Raw genomic sequence first — 27,039 nt, forward strand, 5'->3', positions numbered from 1 at the left:
CGCACTCGCACACACACGTGCACACATAAACACAGACTCAGGAGCGCACACACCTCTTCATATTCAGCGCACAGACCTTCTCAATATTCACTAGCCTTGGTCACCGATGGCTGACAGTTTATGTTATATTCAATGAATACTGAATTTAGTGAAAAGGTTTTAAGAGCTATGAAGAAACATTGACTCACAAAACAGCATACAGAACAAAAAAAAGAGGGGAGTGCGGGGGCAAATCCTAAATTTTAAATTCAAACTGAACAGGGCCTGCAAAGCAAACCTAGCTGAGAAACCTGACTAGTGGTTTATTATGCATCCCTCAATGTGCTAAACTACTAAGTGTAGGACAATGGGGTTTTATTGCATGTAGATGGAAGAGACGGCTGAAAAGGGTATGTGATTGAAGGGCTGCAGTCAGGGGTATGAGCTCAAGTGGCCTGCTCAAGGTAAAGAGTGCCATCTATTGACGAAACCAGGGAGCACCCCTTTTGTCTCTCAACAAAAGGTTGCTTCGCCGACCAACTGTAAGCAGTGCACTGTGTTCATTCCTCCCTTCCCTCTCCGCCTCTGAAAGGCATTCAGTGCCTCTTCTGTGGCAGAGTTCTTGGTTCGCTTTGAAGGTGACTCGCAGTTCATGTTTTCCCACTCGTGCTGAACTTGACAAGAATCAATAAAGATCTCCGTATGCAGGTTTTGTAAATCATCCAGTTAACGTTTGCCTGCTAGGAGATGTAAAGTGTCATGCAAGTGTGTAGTCATCTCGGAGAGTTATTTCTTTAATCCAGTTCAAAAAACAAAATCATCTCTGCATCGAGAGCTATCTGAGGCAATTTTATGACTATTTTTTTTGCATTTTTTGTGGTTGTGTGATTATTTGAATAAGGCCTGTTCTCTAATGAATCCCAACTAAGTGTGTCTGAAATGAACTGTTGCTCTTTATCGCACACTTTTCTTCTTCCTCTGTCTCCCCTCTCTCTCTCTCCTGCTCAGTGGAGGAGTTGGCAGCCCGTGCAGAGGAGGTGAGGCGGATGGAGGGGTGTCTGAATGAAGGCAAGCTAGCAGAGGAGAAAATAAGGTAAGAAGCAAAGAGAAGGAAAAAGGGAAAGCGGCTTCCGTTCTCATCCCATTTCCCGCCGTCCCTCGCGTAAGCTCGGTAATCAAAAACATTTAGACTTTTTTACGTGCGACGCACAGTAGGCTTTTTTTTTTTTTTAACCGAACATGTGTTGAACAGAACAGCCCTGAGCTCTAAATGCATACATTGTTTGAGCCTGCAAAGCAAAATGTTACATTGTTCCTGAACATGTGAACTGCTTTCCCTTTTATCTGCTCCTGGATTAATGCGAGAGAAAATATATACAAACATGTATTGATGGGAGAAGGTGAGCAAGCAGATGTTGGGTCGCAGAGTTCAGAGGTGAGACCTCTGGTTGACCTCTCTGTTTCACCAGAGCTGCGGTGATGACATCAGCAAGCATGTATCACCCAGTCGAGTGTGTGTTTGTGTGTTGCTGTTTGTGCACGCATAGTTGTGGTTGCGGCTTTGGCTTCGACATGACCTCACCGCTACGGTCTCCGTCTCGGGGAGTTTCTTGGTTAAGTTGAGCCATGGAACATTTTGCTCGTCAACTGACAATTTAAAACTCAGTATGGAGACTTTATAGGTTACATTCTGAATTATTACATTTTATTAGATTTTAACCAATTTTAGATGCTGTATGGTAAAACAATCGCTGTGCCTGCATATTATATCCATTTGCAGAATCATGCTGTTTACTGTTAACCGGGTATTATCTAATAACTGCAAAGACATGAAAGGTTTTTAAGCAACAGCACCATGCTAATGGCTTCCATCTGTGCTGTGGGAAATCCCCCTTCTTTCTCCACAGGACGCCTCCTCTCTTTCTTTCCTTCTCTCTCCCACTCTGTTCATCCTATCATATGTTCTCTCTACGGACCGATCTGTCAGACATTTTCTCTTCCTTTTGTTTTGGCTGTACGGCTTTTGCTTCAACTTTTGCTACCAATGAGTTGCTTTATTAGTCTCAGCTTTAAAGTTGCTGAGGAACATTTAGCGAGGGATTCTGAGTGTAGTCGGCTACGATTTCCTTTCATTATACAAACGTATACGGATTTTTATTCTTCATTTTATCGCCTTCTAATCATCTGAGAAGAAAATTAATTAAAATTGCCCAGCTCTTGCTGGTGTGCCTTCATAACTATCAAGGTTTCATATTTCATAATTTTTTTGATCATTACTTTTTCATCATTCACTTCTTACCCAAGGAAAACTGTAGGATCTAAGGAGAGCACTGGTGGCCTAGAGATATCGCCTTCTTGTTTCTCTCTTATTTTTGTCACCCTTCTGCTATCGGCCATCTCTTAATGCAACAGCTATCCGTGACATTTTTTATAAAGTAATCAAATATAATCTGAAATGACAAAACAAGTTTCCCCAGCCTTTCAAATCTAAAAATTTGATCTTCTATCATTTGGGGTTTGTCTTTCTGAGAGGATAAAACCTATAATCATGTGAAGACACTTTAGGTTTTGGGTCCTTGGGAACTGCTCTAGACAGTGTAAATAATTAAAAATGAAAGATAATTGGCAGATTAAATGATAATGAAAATAATAAGTTGTAGACAGAACAGACAAAAGTGGTAGTAAGTTAAAGTTGCATTTTTTTTAGCACTTAATAGACTGATTAATGAACTTAAGTACGAAGTATAAATCACATTTATCACCGGTGTTAGAAAGATTTAGTTGGGTAAATACTGGGCTTTCTATTAAGGTTTTGATATTTTTGGATGAGTCGTTTTAACACAGAAGCCAATAAAAACTAATAGACAGATGCTGACTTTGTGGTCTTTCCCTGCCTAGTCATTCTTTTTTTTAACTGTAAAATCAATAATATGCTAACTTCAGATTATGGTCAAAAAACTTTTGGCCGTAAAAGGCCCGGATGCTTTTACTATTCATAAAGTTGTAATTTCTCATTTTTATATCGGCTTTTTAGAGGTATGGGTCAAGAGTGGAGGGAAGGGGGGTTGTTTATGTGTGTGTATATATGTATATATATATATATATATATATATATATATATATATATATGTGTGTGTGTGTGTGTGTGTGTGTCTGTGTGGAGTGTTGGCGGAGGGGTGTCGAGGCCCGAGAGCGGCCGAAGTGAGGCTGTGGAGGGAGGTTTGTGGAAATGGTAATCATTTGTCGTATTGATTCGGCTGTAGCCAGGGCAGCCGGCACACACAGTCTCGCTCGCATACACGTACACACACACTCGTAGACACTGACTGACTCGCGCACGCACGGACGCACGGTGCGTGGCAGGAATAGACCCCTTCATATTGATCCCCTTCACATTCCCTTAGCTCGGCTGCCACACACACATACTCACACTTCACGGGGCCTGCGTTAAACACTAACACGGATCGGGATTTTCTGTCTCTGTTTGTTTTTGCGCTAATGGAAATAATGTATTTGTAAAATACATTTGAATAATGAAATCAGTTTAACCAAAAACGAATTACTCACTTAAGCTGTGTTTTTGTTTTGTTTTTCGTTGATAAGCCTCGTCTTAGGATGATACTAAGCTCGGCTGTTTTGTTTTCGCTCGCAGGTCAATGGCTGCGGGGCTGAAGAAGGAGCTGACAGAGGCTGTCCATCAGAAACTCACAGCAGAGAGAGAGAAACAGGATGCATTGGACCAGGTGAAGAAATACGCACCAAACCTCAGTGACGCAGTCTTCCCAAATAATTTCAGGTGTTTGTTTAAAAAGGGCTGGGGGCACAACGCAGGTGAGGTGTTTGCTGAGAAGAAAATGAATTGATACTGTGTGTACATAAATTACAGCTATGCCAGGTTTTACCGCTACATTATTTAAATGCGATTATCTAACTCTTCTACCAGTCAGCCTATTGATTTTTCTCGCTGACCCATCTGGATGAAACATTTAAGCCAGGTGTACTGTACTACATAAACATGAATACTAATACTCATGATCTCCTCTATTCTCTCTTTCCCTTGAAGATCTTCCTTGCTGTTCCTTCTCTCCCTGCAACCCCCCCACCCCTTGCCTTTTTGATGATTAGTGGCATATATCCGGTGCTAGAGCCAGGATTATCTTGTCCAAGAAAGGGAGGGGTATATGCGGGACCTAAACCTAGCAAGGTGATTTGGAGCGTTAATTCCTAGGTGTAATATTCCCTGATATTCCCTAATGTTCTAGCTGGGAGCTGGGGGGAATCTCAAGGGAGAGCAGTTGTCAGAGCTGAGCTGCCGCTGTACAAAGGCAGAATGGATAATTAGGGCCATAGCCAGTGTAGGGAAGTGATGTTCATTTAGATTTGACAAACTCTGAATCCAGCCGTAAGCTTCCCCACACCACGGTGCTCTCTCATGCCTTGATTATGTGTTTTGTTCCCTTTTTTTACCTTCAAGTTTCTTCCTTTATGTATTTCATTTTCTCTTTCATGCCTTCTTTTCTTTCCCACTCTTGTTTTTCTGTCCTCTCTCACTCATGTGCTCTGTTGTTTTCTTCTCTTTTCGTTTTGTTCCCCTTCACTCACTTTCCTTCACCTTACTCCGTTTTTTTCCTCCACTCTGTCCTTGTGAATAATGCAGTCCACATAACACGGCTCTCCTTTCTTCTGTTTAGTGCACCATGGCTTGACAATTGTGATAGCCCAGGGCCAGTAAGACACCAACTAAGGCCAGCTGATTGGTCAGTCACAAGCCATGTCAGCGCTGGCGAAGAGTTCTTCATCTATTTCACGAGTGTTGAAAACTCTTTCATGTCTGCCTTTGCTGCGTGGCTGGCTCTCTTTTCTCTGTTGTCTGTGATCAAAAATTTTGCATGACATTTGTCAGAGGTATGTCAGACTATTGATTGAAGCAGACGTGCCAATGACTGCTAGTGCAAGAATTATCAAGAAAAAAAAAAGGTCTCTTTCTTCTATAATAAAAGTTGCAATATTAAAGGATTTTTGTTCCTCATGCTGATACGTTTCGGGAAATTCCTCAAAAATATGGAAACATCTTATAAGATAAATAAGTTGTTTTTCTTCTCCCAGTCCCCATGGTTTTTAATTTTATCTGCACTTAATCCATCAAGATGAAATTTTCTTATTCTTATGGAAAAATTTAGCAATTAAATGTTCACAAATAAATACAGTAAATTCCTTTTATTTCTATCATTAAAAAATACAGTTTCAAAAATAGACTGCTGTCTCACCGTAAGACGGCTCTGGGTTTGAATGCGGCGGCTGGGGCTTTTATGTGCAGGTTGCTGCATGTTCTCCCTGTGCCTGCATGGGTTCTCATCAGGTAGTCCAAAGACATGCATGTTAAGTTAACTGGGCTTCCAAATTAGCCGTAGGAGTGTAAGTGTGTGTCCGTGGTTGTAACCCCCTGTGATGTGACTGGCAACCTGTTCAAGGTGTTCTCTTCCTCTCACCCTATGACAGCTGGGAGAAGTTCCAGATCCCTGTGACTAAATTGAATAAGCGGTTAAGAAAATGGATGTATGAATGGAACATTTTAGGTTTTTTTTTTTTTTGCTCATTGTGATTTATACTAAGCTGAAACATCTAGTGTTTGTTCTGCAAGTCTTGCAAAGTCAAGTTTAGTGTACTACTAAAGGTTTTTCTTCAGTTTACACTCTTGCAGTGGGGGCTGTTCACCAGCTGATAGTGCTGACAGTTCTATTGCCCAGTGCAAGGCCTGTAATCCTGGAGGACCCACACAGGAAACTTTGGGGTTTCAATGATGGAGCTGTTCCAGCGATCATCAGGGGGTATTTGGTGCGTTTAGACAATGATACAGATGAGCTTGGCGAGCTGATTAAGACCATTCTCTGAGGAAAAGCACAGAGTGTTGTGCCATGTACTATTTGGAGCACTGCAGTGAGATGTTGGTGCACATACTTAGTGGACCACAGTGTGACCTTACCTGGCTTCAAGACTTTTCGTGTGGACAGAGACATTAATCTTAGCGGTTAGAAGAAACGTGGAGGGATTGATATGCTACCTAAGAAGGAAAGTTTCTGTGGCTTGGATAGTGAACTGCTAGCTGTTGGAATGCATCCATAATACTTGCCAAGGGAATTCATCAGTGCTGTAATTGTTTGAATCTCATTGGAATCAACACACCGTTTGGATTTTTGGGTTCCTCGATGAGCTTATGCAGAGGTCATCAAAATGACTGTGGCTGTAGTGAATAGCTGTGGATAATTAATGGAAAGTACACCGCTTACTGGATATGCAGCTGAAAACCTTCTCTAGCATCTGTTTCAGCTTCGCTGCCACAGGGACAGCTAGCAAAGCACCTTATATGACCGTACCCACGTTGATTTTTGATTTAAGTTCCTTATTTTATCATGTTTACTTTTGATTGATTCCCGTTTTTATCTATACAGTAATTTTTCAAGATACTTTTCTTTGTGATGTTTATTTATTTATTGAGCTAAGCGAGCTTTCATGTTTTAGCTGTTTGTTTAGCTAGGTCCCATTGCCTGGGAATAGAGGCCTCTGAGACCATTATCTAACTCATGTTGTAATCTGTGCCTGAGTTTGCAGTCTTCACACAGATTTTTGGACTAGTTGAACTGTAGGTTACTAAACTGCCTCAAATTGAAGCTTTTGTTTTTGGCATGAAGTACACATTACACACACAATGAAAGCTGTGAAATGTCAACTCCTTGATTTTACTGTTAAGATTTCTTAAAGTGGACTTACTTGGCTGATCCAATCCCAAACTCCAGTTCCTTTTTTGTTTTTCTTTTATCCCACAACTTCGTGGATACAGGATTGCAAAACTGTGGGCACACTTTACAAGCTAGCCTGACTCTACAGGGCCTCCAAAGAACTGGGCTAGCTGTTTCCCTCTGTTTCCATACTTCATGCTAAGCTGAGCAAACAGGCTATAGCCCTATATTTAATGGATTAATATGAAAGTGTAAGAAATGTTCTCATCCAGCTCTTACCCATCGCATCATAGTATTTCATCACAGCCTTTCAAGGAGCAACAGCCATGAGCATCTAATGACTAAGATAGTAAAGCAGACACTGCAAACCCCTATCAGGTGACCTTAATGGACTGACAAGTTAGATGAGTTCAGAATCTTGCCAATATCAATAATGGACTTCCTCTCTGGCCTTTTAGTATTAGTAGAAACAGAGTAGAGCCTTCTGGCATGGAACCTAAAGTCTGCTTTCCGCTTTAGTAACTAAAGTGGTAAAAGTTCATGCAGCCTAAGTAGTATGTGCATGTTTTGGCTTGTGGCTGAAACACATTGCTCAGCTAATAAAAATGCTCCCAATACTACCGGTGTTGTTGTAACTGTAACTGTAATGTTTCAGTAACCTTTGGGTTTAAGTTCAAGATACTGTATGAGCAAGTACAGTGATTACATCTGGTTGTAAATGATTCAGTTAATCACTCTAATACTTTTTTATTGTATGCATCAAAAAGTATGTATTTGTATATGTTATGCGCTCACTGACCCACCCTTGTTCACAATCCTTTGCATTTTTCCTTTGCATGCTTCGTGTCCTCTATCATTTCAAAAACCAATGAGCTTTTCAGTGAATTTGACTCCAAACTGTGTTTAAACACCTGTGTGATGGCCGTTGTGACTATGACTCCTTCATTAGGTCCCAATCTCGGTTATTGAGCGGCAGAAGATGAATTATCCAATGGTGAAAAAAAATCAAAGGGTTTGAAATGGTAAATGGTACTCTACAGTGGCTTATAGAGGAAATCTATATTACAAATTGCCTTGGTGCACAGAAGCTGAACCTCAGATAGCTCTGTCTTTTTCTCTATGTATGTCTTTGTATGCACAGTGTATACTACGTAGGTGTGCGCGAAAGAGTCTTGTTTGCGTTTTCTGGGTTTGTTTAGTATCTTTTTTCTGGTATCAAGTTAACGATTCGCATGTTAGTCAGTTTTGCACTTCCATGCATGCTGCTCAGGACACACACACACACACACACACACACACACACACACACACACACACACACACACACACACACACACACACACACACGAAGAGATACATGCACACTTTGCTTAGTCCTGTCCCTCTGCATGAGTCCAGTTCAAATACCAATCAGGGTAAAAATAAGGCATGTTTTTGTGATTGATCAGATCATCCCTCTTTCCCTCTCCCTCACACTTACTCAGCCATACACACAACACACACAATCATAGTCATTAGTGTGTTTACCTCAACTTCTTTGAGCATGAAGTTAAAGATTTCAAGCAGTTTTAATGAGAATTTGCAGAGAAGTTTTCAGATAGCAAAGTTTATAAGCATGTTTTCATGTTCTTAAACTTTTTTAGTTGCCCAAATATCTTTACAACTATTGATGTCATCTGTACAAATACAATTAGACAGTAGATTTTAATCACTCTGAGTCAGCGGGGCGCTTGCCTAGTGATTACAGAGAGAAGTCTGGTCCCTTGTTAATATCCTTGAGAAAAACATAGAACTGCCAAAAAAAAAAAAAGGGAACAAAGAGTCATCCTGCTACCTCCTGTTACCACCTTTTCCCACAATGAATCATTAGGCAGTATTTAACTGCATACAAATTCTGTTATGAAGTATTTTTTTGGGGGGGGGGGGCGTAAAATACAAAGTTGCATCTGAATGTGCAAAAATACTTTGTGGATTTGTACCAATCAGTGTGTGAATGCACAATATAAATTTAAGTTGCGCAAGGGTGTGTTGAATGTCGCTATAATGTGCAGTTAGGTCCACGTAATATTGGAATTTCCCTAAACATAATCTTTTAATAGTTGTATGACTAAAGTCAGCATGAACTGTATTAACCAATGAGGATGTGTCACAGGGTGAGAGGTGGGCGCAGTCCTTCATAGGGCTAACTCAGAGAGACGGACCACCATTCATGCTCACATTTACACCTACAGCCAATTTATAATTACCAATTAACCTCACAATCATGTCTTTGGAGCGTGGGAGCTGACAGTGCTAAACACTGCATCAACCAAGCTGATATTGCACTGAAAATAAAAGCCACACCAGCTCTGCAACAACATTATTTTGGAGATGAAGTTATATGGAAATGGCAGGAAAATGAGTATGAAGAAGGCTTGGAAGCATACAACTTCATCTGTAAAGTGTGGTGGAAGCAGTGTGACACACTGACATACATATCTTCCAGCAGCGCTGGATCACTGCTGTTTATTGATGATGTGACAGAAGACGGAACTGTATAGGGATACACTATCTGCTTGGTTTCAGCTGTACTGGAGCGAAGTTGACTAGATGGCATTTCAAAGGAGAGATGGACAGTGGCCCAAAACACAATCTAAAAGCAGGTAAAGGTAAAGAACTGGAATAATCTGCATTAGCAGAGTCAGTCATGTGATCTAAATCCAGTTGAGGTACATTTTATAGGATAACTGTAATGAAGGTCTGGGAAGTTTTTCCCCCAAAAGCCATTGTTTTGTCTTTTTATGTCAATCCAGCCATCATTGTCTGCAATATAATATTTTAAAACATATTTAAATTAAGGGTTTTAATTATTAATATATAGTTTTGGTTGATTTATATGTGATTTATACTTCAGTGAGAACAAACAACCCCTGGATTAACACGGAAGAGCTTTATGCAAATGTACAGTTTATAAGGTTGGGAAACCTGCAGTCAGCTGAGACTGAAGAAGTCACTTGGATGAGTAACGAAACGTTAAAAAACGCTACGTCCAGATGAACAGAATCAACTGTCTGGGACTCGACTGCTAGAATTAGGGCCTTATTCATTTGTTTTGCCAATATGTTTTTGTAAATTTGTGGTCCTAACTGCTTAATAGAAATTTTCCATCAAATCATGTCATCCAGTACTCGTGCGTTCTCACCCCAGGGCAACAAATACTGCTATTCTGTTGCTGGCACAGAAATGCGGACAGGTATCTTTGGCAGTGCCTTGACACGTCAGCCATAGCAACACCGGACGGACATGGATAAGTAATGTTTCTCTTTTAAAAAGTCCACATTTGAAGGTCTAGGCACCAAAGACTGGTTGTTTAGATTCATGGCTTCACAAAACACCCATATTTGAAATCCTGGAAATGAGAAAAAATATTTTTTAAAGCAATATGGAAAGATTTTCTCATTTGAGCCAGAAAAAGTCACAATAGGACCACTCAAACTAGTTTCAACTGGGTAACTTGTTGTTTGCAGATTTTTGTAAAAAAACAAAAACAGCATGTTGAATGTGCAAGCCTGTAAATATCTTTGTGGTTTTTGTTTGCAATCTGGCTAAGTGGACGCAAAACAAACGTGTTGTATTTCAAATTTTAGAGACACTTGAGATGTCGGTTCGCCGTAACGGTTGTAGCTGTTCACTGATCTCACTCATTATACCTGATAGAAGCCCCCAAGCCTGGACTAATTAGCTCAGAACGACCTGCGCTTGATCACCATTTTCACACACAAACATACACACACATGGCGAAATGAGGACAGACAAATGAAGCTCATTTGTTTAGTTGATGAATAAAGAGAAGTTGCCCAATTGTCTGACTGTTAAACCATGGAATGGACTTTGTATTTGCACAGTGTGTGTGCATGTGTGTCCCATCACCATCCCACACAGCTCATTAAGCTACACTGCTGTAATTCATTTGAGAGATGGAAAGGACAGTCAAGCAGGAAAACTAACCATGTTTTTTCCCCTCGCATGTTGTTTCTATAACTTTTCACGTCCTTCTTAGCTGTCACCCAATATCCTTCTTTACCAAAGAAGGCTGTACGTTTGTGTTTCTGTCTCAGTACAAAACCATGAAAAGTTCCTGTACAGACGGGTTCATAGAGGTGACATATGGCAGGAAGAATTTAGTCTCAGACTGGAAGGAAGAGGCGATAAGAAAAAGGTGTATTGAAAGGGTTTTTTTCTCGTCCTTGCTGTCACCTTTGGTTTTTGTTTTATTGATAATGTGTTGGATTTCTTAAGCTTTTCGTTCAAGCACAAAATAGGCAGACTCACATCAGTCATAGCTCTTTTATTTTATTTCATGTTTTACTTTATAAACAGTTTGTCACCTTGGTCAAGATTTACAACACTTTTAAAACGAGTGGAAATTAGTTTGGTTTTTTTTAATAAATCAAACATGAGAGTGTTTAATTAATCAAATAAAAGTAAGGGAAAATACTAATACTGCAATTATTCAAGGTTAACATCTAATTATTTCACCTTGGCAACAAGGTTTAGCTCTGCTAAATTCGCCCTCACAGATTCCAAGAGTTGTGTTGTGTCACTCTATTACAAGCTGTGTTGTGTGATAGCCCCACGTCGCTGAGTTTTCAGCTACCGCACTGGACTAAGAGCATCCATGAGGAGATTGACCTTGGCACATTTTTATTTATTAGTCATCGTGTGTGGATCTGTGTGTGTGTTTGCGTGTGCAGGAGAACATAATGAATTATGTATAAATGCCTTGCAGTTAAAAAGCAAACCACGTACTGCAATGTATGCTATATTTATCCATCCATCCATTTTCTGCCGATTATCTGGGTGCAGATCATGGCGGCAGCGGCCTAAGTAGAGACACACACCTTTGGCAGCATGTTCCAGCTCTTCCAGTTTCCACACCAGCTGTGAGATGTAATCTCTCCAGCATGGCCTCGGTCTTCCCCGCGGCTTCCAAGCAATCACCTAGAAGGCATTCAGGAAGCATCCTAGCCTGTTGACCGGCCCACCTTAACAGTTTCCTTTCGATGTGAACGAGTTATGCTGAGGTTCTTAGAATATTTTTAAGGGAGATCCCAACCACCCCTTGGAGGAAGCTTATTACCACCATGATCTCATTCTCTCGGTCACTACCTAGAGCTCACGTGTGTAGGTTTGGGTAGAAATGTAGATCGAGTGGTAAATCAACAGCTTCGCTTTTTTGCTCAGCTCTCTCTTCGCCACAATGGACCGCTACAGCATCCGCATCACTGCAGACTTCACACCAACCCGTCTGTCAATATCCCGCTCCCCTCTCCCCCAAGATGCTTTGGGGCAGCGCCTCCTCCCCGTAACTCTGTGCTTTGCCAAACTCATCACTGAAACAAAACAGCACGGATGCACCTCAGACCCTAAAATTGCTCTTTTGTTTTGCTGCTGTTATTTAAGCACTTGTGCGACCCGGTCAGCCGGACAGCTAAACATCACTCATTGTGCTATTGCGAATCCCTTCAATCCATAACGCATTTAAAGTTTTCTGTTGTTTGAGTTTTTCATCAAACGTAGACTTTTTTCTTTTCTCTTTTAGACGCTGCACGACAATATTTGCACATTTCTTTTTCTGTTTTTTGTCAGTAATGCTGTTACGCCTCAAGGACTAGCTTACGCTCCTTTATACAGGATCTGTGGAATAAAAGTGCAAAATTGAATTATTTCTAAGGTTGGATGTTGTTTGATATTATATTAGTGCTGGCGTATTGACTGAACTTGGTAAAATATTTCCATTGTATGCCTTACAAGTTTAAACTTATTTTCTACTGATTCCTGAAGGGGCTTGTGAAACTTCAACCAAGGCTGGTTATGTAGCTGTGCACACACAGGCTAGATGCAAGACAGAGGATTTCAGTAATGGCAACCACTGATAAACAACCCAGCAGCATGCGTAGGAGAGTGTGTGATGAAAGGAATCGGGGAAAAGGAGTCAGGCCACGCAGCAGCAGACGAAGGTAATTAAAGAAGCCATCATCAGCATCATTAATATGCTAGATCTGCTGTGGCCCACTGACTAGTCTAATGGAGAACATGTCATCATCGTCACCATTAGGGAGAGTGGGACACACATAAACACACGCACACACTGTCTTAATGTTGGGTCACGCCACGATTACCACCATTAAGCCTAGAGTGAGAAGGCCTGCTTAGGAAGCCTCATTCTCTTTTACCATCATACATGCACGCATACAGTGCACACACAGAGCCCCACACGCACTTGTGGATCTTTAATTCAGACCATGTGAGTGATAAGTATGCATATTTAAGTGATGTCAGGCCTGTTGGGTCTTTTAATTAGACAGAATGAATGAATGTTTTATAAAAACGTGTTTAACAATAAATGTGTTCATTAATTTGATGAGAGGATGTGCTCTGATGAGCTGAGTGGAACAGAGTAATGGCTCATATTCGGCTCTAGCGGTTTGATGGTTGTAGAAGCAACAACTAGGCTATCTGTTTCTGATTTTATACTCATTTTTATGTTCCTCTCATTACCAAGAAAAGTCTGCTTTGACGCATGTTTATCCCCTGACCTTGGACGGTTTGGTGGCTTTTAGTGAAAATATACTTTTGTCCAATGCGCAATGTGATACCGGTCCACAGCTCCATGGAGAATAGAAAAGATGGAAAATCTATTAACTTCTAAAGTCTCTACAATCATTTGCTCTCCTTCTTTTCTTTCTTCCTTTTATATTTTCCATCTGCAGGTATGCTTTCAGGTTTGTCATGAAAGTTCATTCAGATGTATAGGTTCAGAAAAAAATGTTGGAGTCCAGCAAAGTCTAGCTTGCATCTATTGAAAAGCGTAGGCTGGAACGACTCGGGCTTTTTTTTTTCTTCTTCTTTTTTCTTTTTGGTAGGATAAATAAAAAAAATAATTAATTAAAAAAGAAATGGTACAGCAGCTGTAAAGATTTGAAATCTTTCACCAGCGCAGGAGTAGTCAACTCATATTCTGGAGCATAAAGCTGAAAGGACAAGAGGTATCACCAAACTTGGTTATAAATGCATTTTGTTGCCCCTTTTAGCCCCCATCATCTGCTAAAATATTTGTGCAACAAAACCAATCTAAATGTTAAGCAGGTGTGCTGACTTACTCCTCCCCACTGTTGCAGTGGCACCTCCTTGTCTCCCCCCCCCACACCATCACTACAAATGTCCCTCCCTCTTTCTCACAAACCCTTCTCTCTGCCTCCCTTGACACTGCTGGAAACAGAGTGATGATGTGTAATTTAGACCTAATCGCAACATCAGACTTGTGCTGCGATTTACATCCCTCCACTAGCTGAGCCAGTCAGACAGTCAGGAGGGAGATGTTAATGTGAGACCGCAGGTAATTACTGTCATTACAGCATGCCGCAGATCCTGCCAGTGTACGCGCGCCCATGTGTTGCGTGGGTGGGTGTTATTTGATCTTTTGAATGGTATAGCTTGATATATTTGCGCTTATAATTAATATGGGTGTGTTAATATGCGGGGGTTTTGCCAAGACGGCTTAAACAGAACTTTTTTCATGTGAATATGCGTCAGAGCACGAGACAAAACACAAGATGAAGTCACAAACAGTGACAATATTTACTCCACTGTTAATGTAATTACAATCGATAGCCTGACTCAGTTTATTCTTCAAAATTGAATGATTTGCTTGATGTAATTTCACCGATCCCACGGTTTCTCTTCAGCGCTTATTTGCTGAAATGCAACCCTTCCTTAATCCAATCCTAATTAAAAGCGCAATTTTTCATCATGTTACGCAAACTGAATTATTAATTATGTGTCACTGGCATCTTCACAGCCTCATTGCTTACTCTTATGCATGTCAGTTCTGTTTTTTTCAGTGGATGCATAAGGTATTAAACAAATGAGTGTCTCATGCATTTCCTTGTGTTGCAACAGATTTGAATTTTTACAGTGAAAGAAAAACAAAACCCGATGTGTTGTCTGCTGCTTCGTATTTTCTTGTCCAGGTGAAAAATTCATCAGCTTTAGAGGTTGCAAACTTTTGAACTGGTGCCTCTGTTTGTAGCCCTGGGCTGACTGACTTCTGTCAGATAAACTCGTTAATATTTTAAAAACCTTGACCTCAGGCAACTAAAAGTGTGGGTTTTTTTCTGTTTTCCTGCAGCCCATCTGGATATGGGCAAAACATATTTAATGGATGCTCAATCATCAGGAAACAGATGCCGAGTTATGAAAGTTTTTGGACGCTACAGACAATAATCTCTTTTATTTTTAATGCTGATAGTTTTTTGTTGGCTAATCATTGCCTCCTTCACTTTTCACTACCATTATTTGTCCTGTTATGCTCACTTGAAGTCACTGGATGATAAAATGAATTATAATGATTCTTAATCACTTTTCTTTGTTTGATTGCTCAGGAATACAATTTCTTTCGCAGCAACAGAATCAGTCTTATCTATGTGTTAAATTTAAATCTTCTTTAACTTTCTGGAAACACGTTGGCAATATAAAACAATAAAATATATATTTTGTGCACGTGTGAGATTGAAAATACACATGCAGATATACACACAGATGCACACCGTGCTTGATTCATCTCATACCTGCAGTTGATATTTTGACATTTCGGGTTAATCATTTGACATTTTTATAAACTTAAATCACGGCCCACATATTGGAAACTTTTTCTGTGTTTGCTCAAGTCTTTGTGGGAAGATGGTATGGCATATCAAGGTGTTTCTATGGCGATAAGGGTAATATGTCAGGGTCCCCAGAGTTTAGGCCTGGAAAGGTCCTGACTGATAAGCAGAATGAAAAAGTCAGCAGTTTGGCCAGTGCCATCCAGTCCCTGTTAACCCCACACCCATATTTTCCCTTTCTCCAATCTCGCCTCCAGTCTGCTTCTGCCCCTCCACCCACCCACCAAATCCTCCATCTCCCCTCCCGCCTGCTTAATACCTCACCTTGCTATTTATACCTGTGTCTGCAAATGCCATCTCTTTCATCCTCCATTATTCTCCATTTACCTAATTTTTCTCTTGTGTTGCCATTATGCTCTATTTTTGACATTTAGTCTCACCCTTTTTGCACCCCCTCTATTTAAAGCATTACTTACCCTGCTTTTTAGCTTTTCTTTAATCACACCTTTGCTCCCCTCCACCCCACATTTATATTTAATATGATGTTTGCATCTGAGCGTGTGCACAGGCGTGTCTGTTTACAAGACAGAGACATGCAGTCCATAAATGTGTGAAGCTGCAGGATGTTAATATTTTTAAAAACTACTTTAAGCTGCTAACCTGTTTAAATTACTTGGGATTTGGTTAGCGTGAACATCGGTGTGTACTTCACTAATCTGCTGGGTAAAGTATAGAAAAGGGGGCAGTATATCTGCAATAAGGAAATGCTGAAAAGATTGCAACTGCTTAAGTTTTGATGGATAATTCTTGGCTACTGTATCAACTGTAGGTGATCACGCTCCGGTCAGAGATGGAGGGGACGCGGTCTGACAATGCAAAGCTTCTGCACGAGAGCCAGCTGGTCATGACTAATGTCAACCTTTGGATCACTGAGCAAAAGTATGGACACTCCCAACATGTTTTTTGTGAATTTAAAAAATAAAAACAGAGGATTTAAGGAAATAAAAGGAAGTTATTAATGTTTTCTTAGTTGGCACATGCTATAAAATATGTGTGTATCATATAGTGTACTGTTATGTGTAGCTACAGTTCAAGGTCAATCTACAAAATACTTTATGTTGTAGAAAATATTGATTTTATATATTTAAACCTGTTTAATGGTGCATTTTGATCTATTTGTTTATATTCAAACAACTAAAGGACAGCCAAAAACTGTTGATGTGTTAGTTTGTGTAGAATTACATTTAAAAAATGTGTCTTCCTTACTAAGGGCTTCCAGTGAGAGCATTATTGCCCAGATTAAAGCCCAAAACAAAGCTCTGCTTATCATCACTAAAGAGAAAGAGTAAGTATATTTGGCACAGCGATATTTTTCAGTAGCTAGATTTGTTTGCGTTTGTAGACAAGTATGTTCGAATGAATGCGTTTCAACCCTGTACATCGCTTTATTTAGGGAATATGAATGAAGATGGTCGGCGGTGGTTTGGAAGTGAGGCAGCATGAAGTGTGTCTGTGTACGTGTGTGTGTGTGCATATGCTGAGGTGATTCAGGTAGACTCCCTGACATACTCACACCTGACAGTGTTTCTGTTTAGTCATGTCTCATAAATACACACATACATGGGCGTGACATATTCTTCATGCCAGAGATCAAAGCTGTCTAGCTATAGTGCCATACGTTCATAATCCCCACCCAGCACCACCGTAACCATGTTCTCCTCTGTCTCCACTCACATGTGTCCTCGTTCATGTGTGCTCGTGTGTGCTTATGTTTTTGTCATGTTACCTTGTGGCTCTTGTGCATAACAGACTCCATACACCTTTGTCGAAATCACATCTCCCTCAGTGGTTCCTTTTCATAATGAACACAGTCCTTCAATATTCCCTAACCGGAAAATGTCTGCTTCCCGCCCCCCCTGCAAATAAAACAATTTCAGAATTCTTAATAGGTCTGAAATTGGTGGGCAAGGCAAGATACTGAAATAGATAGTCACTAGGGTAAGTGATAAATGCTGTGCAAAAAGAATTGTGTTATAATGGACTACAGTATATGCGTGTATGCGATGATGTCTGAACTGCTAGTTAAAGGCTGCTCTGGAAAAGAGAGAAACGCGGTCATCACTGGTGTTGCTTGAAAGACTATTTTGTCAGCAATGTTAACAAGAGTCTCTTGATGATAATAGGTGTCTGCTATTCTTCCTCTCTATGTATATTTCTCTGTTTAACGCGTCGCTCTGCTTTTGTCAGATGCCTTCAGGAGGCTAATGACACACTGAAGGCGGAGGTAAAGAGACTGAAAGAAGCGGTGGATGAGAAGGAGAAAGACATGGAACTCTTCAAGGTGAACAGGGGCAGAGTGGAAAAGCAATGAACTACAAATAAGGAGATACAAGAGCGAGTCAATCATAAACAGGTTTGTTTTTTATAATTGTTTGCAGGCCCATCTCCGGGACTGGGGAGTACAGCAAGACAGGAAAACGTGAGTCATCTACATTTATGTGGGCACGTGTATGTGTGTGTGTGTGACCACACATTTAAAGGCATACGTTTGTTTGCATTCAGCAGCTGATCAAAGTTTAGCATGTAACAAAAGCCACCACGTTTGGCTCTTTCGCACACAATCTGGTCGGAACAAAGCTGATGATGATAGTAACAGCAGGAGTGCCAAGTTGTGAATGAAACGCCCCGCGGGCCCGACCACCTGTGCGTAGCAGTGCCCGTGTGTGCGCACGTGCTGCTGTTTTATTTCTTCTTCGTCAATCTGAATATGTTATTCATGCTGGGCCTTTAACAATGATTACACTTCAATCAAGTGCCCATCCTCTCCTGCTTGCCACCCCCGTGGCTGCCAAATAGCATTCATCAATAGAGAGGAGATATATTTATTATGTTCATTAAGCCAATGAAAACGAACGTGGCACAGATGGGATTGGGTGTAGGATGGAAGTGAGAAAAGAGGGTGCGCGCGTACGGGAGAGGGGGTGTTTGTGGGGGCACCTGCCTGCAGCGCTACTCCCCATACCCCAAGTGTGAGCCCCCCTAAGGTACCCCTCATTAACAGCTCCCCCGCCCACGCCCCATTCTAACCTCACCCCGTTTTTTTTTTTTTTAACATGTGCTCATGTTGCACCCCTCCCCTAACAAACCACCAGACTCTGTTTCCAAAACGGATCAGATTTGTTTTGACTGGGGTAGGTTTCCAGTGCTATTCAAAGCTGTCAGTCATTTTAATGATATCATTAAGGGGCCGCGACAGAAAGATGAATCGCTTTTCTTTGTCTTTCCCTCATAATTGCGAATGAGCAAGTGAGAGGGACAGAGTGAGCGAGGCAGTTCATATAGATGTATGCATAAGAGAGGGTTTTTGATTGAGCGAATATAATAACACGGAACGAGATAAAAACAGTGAATGAAAGCCTCTTCCATTGTGTCACCCCCATCCAGCCCCTCTTCCTCCTTTGCCCCCCTTTTTTATTCCATTCCTTCATTATGTTGATTCCTAATTTATTTTATTTTATTAGTATGCCCACACCTTCCCCCACACTCGCACCTACCAAAAAATGCCATATGTGTTAAAATTGCACTTCTATAAAGCAATAGATAATGTCATGATTGCAAGGCAGCCGTATACATTCAGAGTGTAAATTTCATTACTAGTGGGACAGGGGGTATCTTAACAATGTCTGTCTGCTGTCACTATCACTGACAGCAGTCAACACGGGGTGAAGGTTTTGTCATTAGATATGCCTTTATTAAAGAAATTTATTATGATTACCTGACCTACTGTTATAAAGCTGCTTGAATGAGAAGGCCTTTCATTGCATTTGTTATTTTGTGAAAAAGTAAAGCCCACAGGGAGGCGCGGAGAGGCCTGATGGAGGGGACCGCAATTGTGTTAGCTCGGTAAACGAAATTTTCTGCATTTCTCAACCTCAACAAATTACGTAAAACTCAACAAATTACGCAAAACTGAAGCTTTTTTACATGCAAATATAAATCTTAAGAGTCAAAAATGATATTGGCATATTTATTTGCATTTTCTGCTCAAAATCCACCTAGTGGATGAAGGATAAGGAAATCTCCAAGCATCAGCCAACTCGTAGCTCAATTTGCTGCCATAACGGACGGGAAAACTTAGATTTAGACACGCAGATCTAATAAGCGCTTGTTAATAAGGTGATGTTTTGACAAAAAGCATGTCTGTCTGAGCAGACATTTTTGTGTAACGGTGTTTACACTACATCGTGTCTATCCAAATCCATTTAGTAGCCGTTTCTGTAATCCTCGTCAGCAGCTGTTTTCCAGATGTTGTAGAATTGTAGATGTTCAAATATATATTTTTCTTGCACTGTAATCCCTTAAAAGCCTACTAGGAGTAACGCTTCTGAACCGAGCTGTTTCTGTTATATTTCAGGCCTCCCCATAGGACAAAATGACTGGGTGTGCATTGAAAGTTAGTGAGGGTGGTCTCTGCCTATGCAGCTACTCTTGCAAAAACTCTAATGGTCGTCAAATTATTCATCTGAGGTGCCAAAAGTCGTCTTGGTGGGTACAGGGAAGGCCACATTTTTCTGGGGGAAAGAGTTAAAAAGTAAGCAAAACTTTATCTGTTTACCTTAGAAACCTTGTTATGAGGACAGTAATATCAACGCAGGGGTGTGGCTCTGGACAGAGAACAGATTTTAGAGTTTGATCCTAAACAATGTACAATCTACAGTCCATATGTCAAAGGTTTTTGGCCACGGAGACCAAATTACATCTCTTATCAAACTAACACCTTGCCTTTCATTTCCACTGAGTAAATAAGTAGCCGAGTGTTAGTAGCCGGGTAAAAGCGGTATTGCTCAAACTAAAAACCAATGATAGGAGTTGTTATGTGCACAATTAATGCCCTGGATCGGTGATACTAAAAAAGTTTGTTACACTCTTGTTGCGCAGTAACATCATAGTGTCAATTAACAATCTCATTAAAGCCCCTCATGATAATCACTTATACAAGTGTCTTGTACCTCCCTCTAAAGTGCTGCGTGTGGCCTGATGGGTTTCGATGCTGCTTGCCCCTCCTTTCCCTCCCACCTCTCTCCTGCAGAAATGCTTATTAAGAAGAAAAAGAAGAAGGATAAACTCTGACAACAGACATTACAACCCAAAAATGATTTCTGCTAATATCTGAAAATATGATACCAGTACACATTGATATGCAGTGAGTGGCGGAAACAGAGATTGATGCTGTTTGCCTCTGGCAGCACTGACTCAGTGGCTGCCTGACACAACCCATGTGGGGGAAGCGCTCATAAAGCATCAGGCTTCATCAGTTGCACCGCTAACGATGTGCTTCCAATTAAGAGCACCCAGTGATCACAGCAGAGGATTTGTACAAACAAGGAGAACCAAAGTGACAGAGAAGCAGAAAGCGGCGATGAGAGGGAGGCTGTGTGAAAAGAGAGCCGAGCCTTGCATAAAATTTACAGCAAAAATGAGGACAGTAAATAAGAAAGATGAGTGAGACTGGAGCAGGAGAGGAACCACGTAGTTTATTGCCTGGTTTAGAGAGCATGGCCGCTTGGCTTTGACACTAATGACTGTAATTATACACACACTGATTGGATTAGGCTGCTAATTACACACATCTGTGTTTGCGTGTAAACACAGGAACACATGTTTACACGGGCGCCAAGCCAAGCGCTCGGCACTTCCCCGGTTTCTCACATCGAGTGCATAAATCTCACACAGTTGTCTCAGCAGCGGAGATGATTCATGATCTGCTGAAGACCACATTACCGCGTAGGAAAGCGTTTAAATCATTTGAGGAAAATGTGTAGATGTGGCGCTTTGGATTTTATGGAATTGGCTTGTGGTTAAAGTTTGTGTCTTCTGTTATTTTTTTTTCTCCCCCTTCGCTGTAGCAATGGAAACTCATGGAACTCGTCTTTCAAGCGGCATTCGAAATTTGAAAGATCAAAGGAAATTTCTGCATTTCTCTTATTAATGTTCTTTGTATCATCATTAGGGTGTGAAATTAAAAGATCTGCAAGGGTCAGTGGCAATTATGTTCAGTTTATAAATGTCATTTTCAGGAAATTAGGTTTTCTTACTTATATTGGCCAAGCTAAATTAGTTAGTTGGCTAATATGCAGGGACTCAGATTATATTTTGTCAGCTGGAGAATGTATGGATTGGTTTTTTTTGTGTTTCTCTTGCGCATATTTGGGGGAACTTATCAAAAATATTCATGTTATCTAGATATATTTATAATTGTAGTTTGTTTTTTGCCATTAAAAAATTGTGTCTTTTTTTGGAGCAACCATTTCTTTTGTTCAGTCTCGAAGCTACATGCTATAACTCAAAGTTGTATGATGATCCATAGAAATGCAAAATAATATTACAGCCATATAAATGATTCAAAAATCAGAGAAGGAAATAGTCAAGAGATTGCTGGGTACCGTTTTTAAGCAGCGTTATAACTATCTACTGTTTTTGTTGTTGCCTTTGTTAGCTGCAAATGCACGGGAGCCGAAAACAATGTCAATTCAAATATTTGTGTCTTCCTCAAGTGTCTTCCACATCTTAAATGGTTTCAGTTGCGACTAATAAGGGCAAAAGTTTATGACTGCGTGTGTGTGAGCGTGCGCACGCATCTACAGGAACAATGGGACTATTTATTAGCGTTTCAATGAGTGCGTGCATCTTCTCAGTTGAGGCAAAATAGGACCGTCTTCCCGTCCGCTGCTCTGATAGAAAATCCCAGCTTGCTCTTTTACAAGAAAATTAACATTGGGGAGGTACAGTGGTACTTTAATGGGCTAAGAACTCTTCAATAAAGTATTTAGAAGGTTTTTTTTTTCCAAATGCTAACTGGACAGGTTCACTGGGGCATGAAAGAAAGAGCGTAAAGCGGGGGCAGCAAGCTCTTCAGCCCGTACAGAGCACCATTATCCACCGTCGTTAATTTAATAGACATTCCTTAGACAGCCCTCGGTCTGAAGATAGGAGACCCTAACATTTGTTTGTCATTTCCCAAAACGGTTTTAATAAACAGTTAAAATCTTAAATGGCTTCTTGTACTCTTAATGTTCCCTGGCTGCGCTTGCGTTTGTTTTGTTTTTGTTTTTTGCTGCTTTGTTTTTTTTCCCCAGCTTTATATGCACTTTCTTATATAATTTAATGATTTCTGGAACCCATTTGCTCACCCATCTTTGAGTTTAGTAATAAGTTATAATGAAGATAGTTATAATGAAGATGATGCACGCCAACTTCTTTATGCCCCAGATTTCCGAGGACATTTGACTGAAACTGTTCAGTCAGGCAAATGCATGTCATTGTGCAAGAATAGGTAGAAGCAAGTGTAAACTTAATGTGCTTTTTAAGCTAAACTACAGACAAGGCAGTTAAAGGAGCTGCAAGAAGGAAAGAGTTTTATTATTCTGTTTTTTCTCTCAGACCTCTAAACTCCCTGTACTGTTTTAAAGAGTTTATTTTTCATGTATGTTTGTTTGCCTGTGTGCATACACTTGTGTTGCAGCATGGAAAAGAAGGGCTGCGTCGCTCTAAACCTCAGCAAAATCAAGGACATGCAGACCAGACTGCAAAGCAACCTGGAGGCCATCGGAATGCTAAATCAACAAGTAAGCGCTCGTCCGCACGCACACAGACACACACAAGAACACGTACACACCGGGTCCTGACAGTCCTTTTACCCGACAGATACAAACACACACCCACACACCGGCCCACCTGCTGTTGAGCTCACACAGAAGAGGAAGCTTTCATGCGTCCAACTTCAAACACACAAGCGCACTTACACAGAGGCGCACGCAGACATCCATTTCCTCTTCCTACGATAAAAGTGAAAAATCGGCAGCGGGGTGGGGTGCGGGATGTAGGGGGGTGTACGTGGTGTGGGGAAGTGGGGTGTGTGTGTGTGTGCGGGGGGGGGACAAATCGTATCGGGAAAAGGCAGTGACGTTCCTTTCCACTGGTAAATGATTTCCCTTTCATGAAACTGAGAGAGAGATGTATATCAATACAGCCGTGCTGATCTCTCCATGACAGCATAGGGAAATGGCCCGCTGTGATAAAACAATGTGGGGGAAAAAACACAGAGGAATATTCTTGGGAAATGCTGACATTTTTTACTGTGTTGAGCTTCACAAGAGTCAACAAATCACCAAAGAAGAGACAAATCAAAAGTACTCCTCAGCCCCCTCAGTTCTCCAAAACTCCAGGGCCTAGGGAGCGGCTCACCCGACTTTTGTTAGTTTGTGAAGTGGCCTGCTGATTGACGGGGTATGACAAAAGCTGGTACTTGTTGAAGTTTTAATGCAGTGTTGTTTCAGTGAAGAGCAAATGACATTAGCTGTGGGTTTAGGATAGAGGAACATGGAGAAACGCAGAGGAGAACTCAGACAAGAGAGAAAGAGAGAGGTGTTGTTTAACAGGTCAGGTGTGTAATAGCACCTCTTAATCTCTAGTGTGAATCATTACACACATCGATCCAACATGGACAGTATACACACACACATACACGCAGGCAGTCAGGAAAGGAGAGGATGTAAACACCTCACTCTGCAGTGAACACACTTGCGCGCGCACACAGAGCTATCAGTAAAGAAGTTGAATGGAATGACTCAGATTATGAAAGGCGTTGGGTTACAAATCAGGTCTGTGTCTCCTTGAATCAGTCGTATTTACTCATAGTAACAAACTGGTTTGACGCCGTCGCTTTCTCACTCGCCGAAAGGCATTATACGGAGCACATATGCATGATTTCCATCCGACTGTCAAGCCAATTTCATGCAAACTTTTGAAACGTCACAGAAAATTAACAGAGATGAAGACGAACACGAGAGGACTAAAAATCGAGATTCTTTTCGAGACTCGATCAGCAGCAGGGTATCGTTCTTCTGATGATATCCAGGTTGTCTCGTGGCTACACGCGACAATTAAAACAGGCATTAAGCAGCTGAACAGTTTTTATGCAACTCTTTTATAGTTCTGTAATTGCCATAATTTGCATTAAAACTATACAAACTGTGGAAAAATACACACGCACACATGCTTAACTCCCTTCACCCCTACTTATACACATCCTTGTGTCCTTTTCATCCACATATATGCACACCAATTCACCCACGGAAAGTTAAGGTTGAGAAGACAAGCTGTGATTTTTAATTTCAACCCCCCCGCCTTACAATTAGAAAAGCATCCAGAGCCACAAAAGATGAGAAAAATTAAACCGGTCGCGTGCAGTTAATTATAAATGTCAGACTCTGTGTTTTTCATCTAGAATTGTTATTGCTTTTGGCATGACTGAAAATGGACGTGTGGAAGGAGGTTTGCCTGTTGAGGATAGTAAATACCTTTTAAGCATCTTATGATCGTTTGACACGTCGACATGCCATTGGTTCTTCGAGGGTTAAGCCTAAGACCCGTGCTCAGAGTTTATTGAGCATGTGTGTGTCTCTCAGTGTCTGTGTGCATGCGTACGATGTCTGGACGGGTAATATTAGCAGAACCATCCGGAAATGTGTCTGTCTCATCTCCGTTTGTGTTTTTCTCTCTCCTTCACGCACACACACACGCAGACTCACACATGGCCAGACATGTTAATGTGACATCATTCTTTAACCGCAGTTTTTACACGCACACACACACTTAAAAACAGATGTGGATGAGTGCAACTGTCATTACCCGATGAGTCTTTTTTGTCTTTACATCCTTTAATTTCTTATTTTACTCGTACTCACAGCTAAAAATACATTATTTCATATCTTTTCCTCTCTTTTATCTACCTTATTGCAATTTTTAGACTGGCACATTTTGCATATAATTACCGAGCTTTTACAACAAATATAAATGCTTTTATTTTTTGTATTAAAAGCCATGTTTTAACTCACACTCCACGCTGCCTTTACCCAAATGTCCTTGTCTCACACACACACACACAAATAAAACAAAAAATCCTCAATTTAGCTAGTCTATAATTGTGTTTCAGGGAGCCCAATCATGTCCTGACGATGTGCGATTTGTTTTGTGTCACGGATGATTTTGTGTCAAATCGACCTCTAATGATCGCTCAAATTGGCTGTTTTCATGTAGAAATTTACACTGTCGCATGACTCCCTCTTGCAACCATTTCAAACTGTGAACACAATACAATCCTGAACCCCACCCCCCCACCCCCTTGCAATTTTCCATTTGCATTTCTGTTTCAACAGGCATGAAAGCGACTGTGAAAGATGATGAATTAATCACATAATGGAATGTCAGTTACTTGATGAGCACGATAGCTGTTCACTTTTGATGGTTGATATTTATTGCTAACTTTGATTCGAGTTGTGTGATTCCACTGCTTCGGCTAAAGGAGAGCCGTGTTTTTTGGAAACTTCTCAAAAATTTGCCACTGTTCCTTTGGCTACGCAAACATATTAATCTCTTTGTCTGCACATGTGCTTCTCTGTGTATGTTTCTTTCTTTTTTTCTCTGTAGTTAGGCAATCTCAGTCAGGAGAATAAGCGGTTGCGTAGGCAGCTGGAAGAAGAGAGGTCCATGCATAGACAAGTGGAGAGGAGTGGGCCCCTTCCTCCTCCCCCTACAACCACCATCCACCTCCCACTCTCTCTCAGTGTCAGCCCTCCTATCTGTGCCTCCCTTCCCTCATCCCTGGACCTGCCCCGTCTTCTGAGTATAGTCCCAGTGACAGGGGACACTAATGGCACTCAAACCAAGCCGACTACAGTCGGAGTAGGGAGACCAGGTGAGTCCAAGGCTTCGGATAAAGCGTCCTTGATTAGGCCGTCTTCCAAGTGCGCTTTCTCCGCCTCTGTGGAAGATGCCGGGTCTAAGGGGACAAGCAGGAATCCGGCAAAATGAAGCCCCCTGAAGACTTTGACCTGCCATGGCTTTTGACCTTCAGCTTCTCGCTGGGGAGCATACCCAGGATGAGGTTAATGTCCTGCAGGTCAAAGTCAAGTCCCACAGTTCTTTGTGCCTAAGGGGGCGCTCGGAAACAGAAAATAATGGAATTTCTTCAGCCATATTTATAAGGGTACTGCTGTTCCATGCAACGATTTATGCCAAGAAAACGTTCACACTGACAGATTACTTAGATAGACTTAAAATTATGATAACTGACTATGTCCTCAGAAATGTTTCAGTGCTTCAAGCAATTACATCTTCAATTAATAATATTATTCTGCAGCAAAACTGCAGCAGTGAGCACAAAATCTCAAATGCACTTATTTGAAAATTCCCAACAGTTCACTTGAGCTATAACCAGATTTTTGCACCTTAAATGCACAAATGAACTAATCAAAACAAGAAACTTAATGTAGATAGAGTTAAACAGTAGATCTGAAGATGAGTCCCGCTTGGATAAATGAGAAACAGCACATGATCCATCCACAGGCGTGGTTCAGATGTTGATGTAAATGGCAGTAACGCAGCCTCTGATTATGCTCCAGCTGTGCACCACGTGTCCCGCGTCTGCTGCGGTGAATGTGGCCGTGCGTCTCTATGTTTGAGTACATTATGTGTCTGTGTACTTCTGTGTCTCTTTGAGAGACTGTGGGCGAGCGCGTGCTCGCGTGATTGGGTGTATTAGCTGTCTGATATTATGTTTTATACTTTCAAAACTGTTTATTGATTTTTTTTCTGTGCCCCGTATTGTGACGGTAGCA

The 27,039-nt window shown here is 41.1% G+C and overlaps 1 protein-coding gene across 1 annotated transcript in view; it reads left to right on the forward strand.

Annotated features, from left to right (window-relative positions):
* The window catches only part of LOC102201371 (myosin heavy chain, non-muscle-like), a 62,009-nt gene extending 35,649 nt beyond the window's left edge, over positions 1-26,360 (forward strand). The window contains exons 13-20 of the mRNA XM_013915174.1: positions 988-1,072; positions 3,632-3,722; positions 16,191-16,300; positions 16,632-16,706; positions 17,609-17,702; positions 17,800-17,840; positions 22,884-22,986; positions 25,850-26,360. Coding sequence (XP_013770628.1) covers positions 988-1,072; positions 3,632-3,722; positions 16,191-16,300; positions 16,632-16,706; positions 17,609-17,702; positions 17,800-17,840; positions 22,884-22,986; positions 25,850-26,233 — 983 coding nt within the window. The 3' untranslated portion in view covers positions 26,234-26,360. The remainder of the gene's footprint in view (positions 1-987; positions 1,073-3,631; positions 3,723-16,190; positions 16,301-16,631; positions 16,707-17,608; positions 17,703-17,799; positions 17,841-22,883; positions 22,987-25,849) is intronic.
* The last annotated feature ends 679 nt before the right edge of the window (positions 26,361-27,039 follow it).

This window comes from Pundamilia nyererei, unplaced genomic scaffold (assembly GCF_000239375.1).
Source record: "Pundamilia nyererei isolate P.nyererei 1_Seehausen unplaced genomic scaffold, PunNye1.0 scaffold00007, whole genome shotgun sequence".
Lineage (NCBI taxonomy): Eukaryota > Metazoa > Chordata > Actinopteri > Cichliformes > Cichlidae > Pundamilia > Pundamilia nyererei.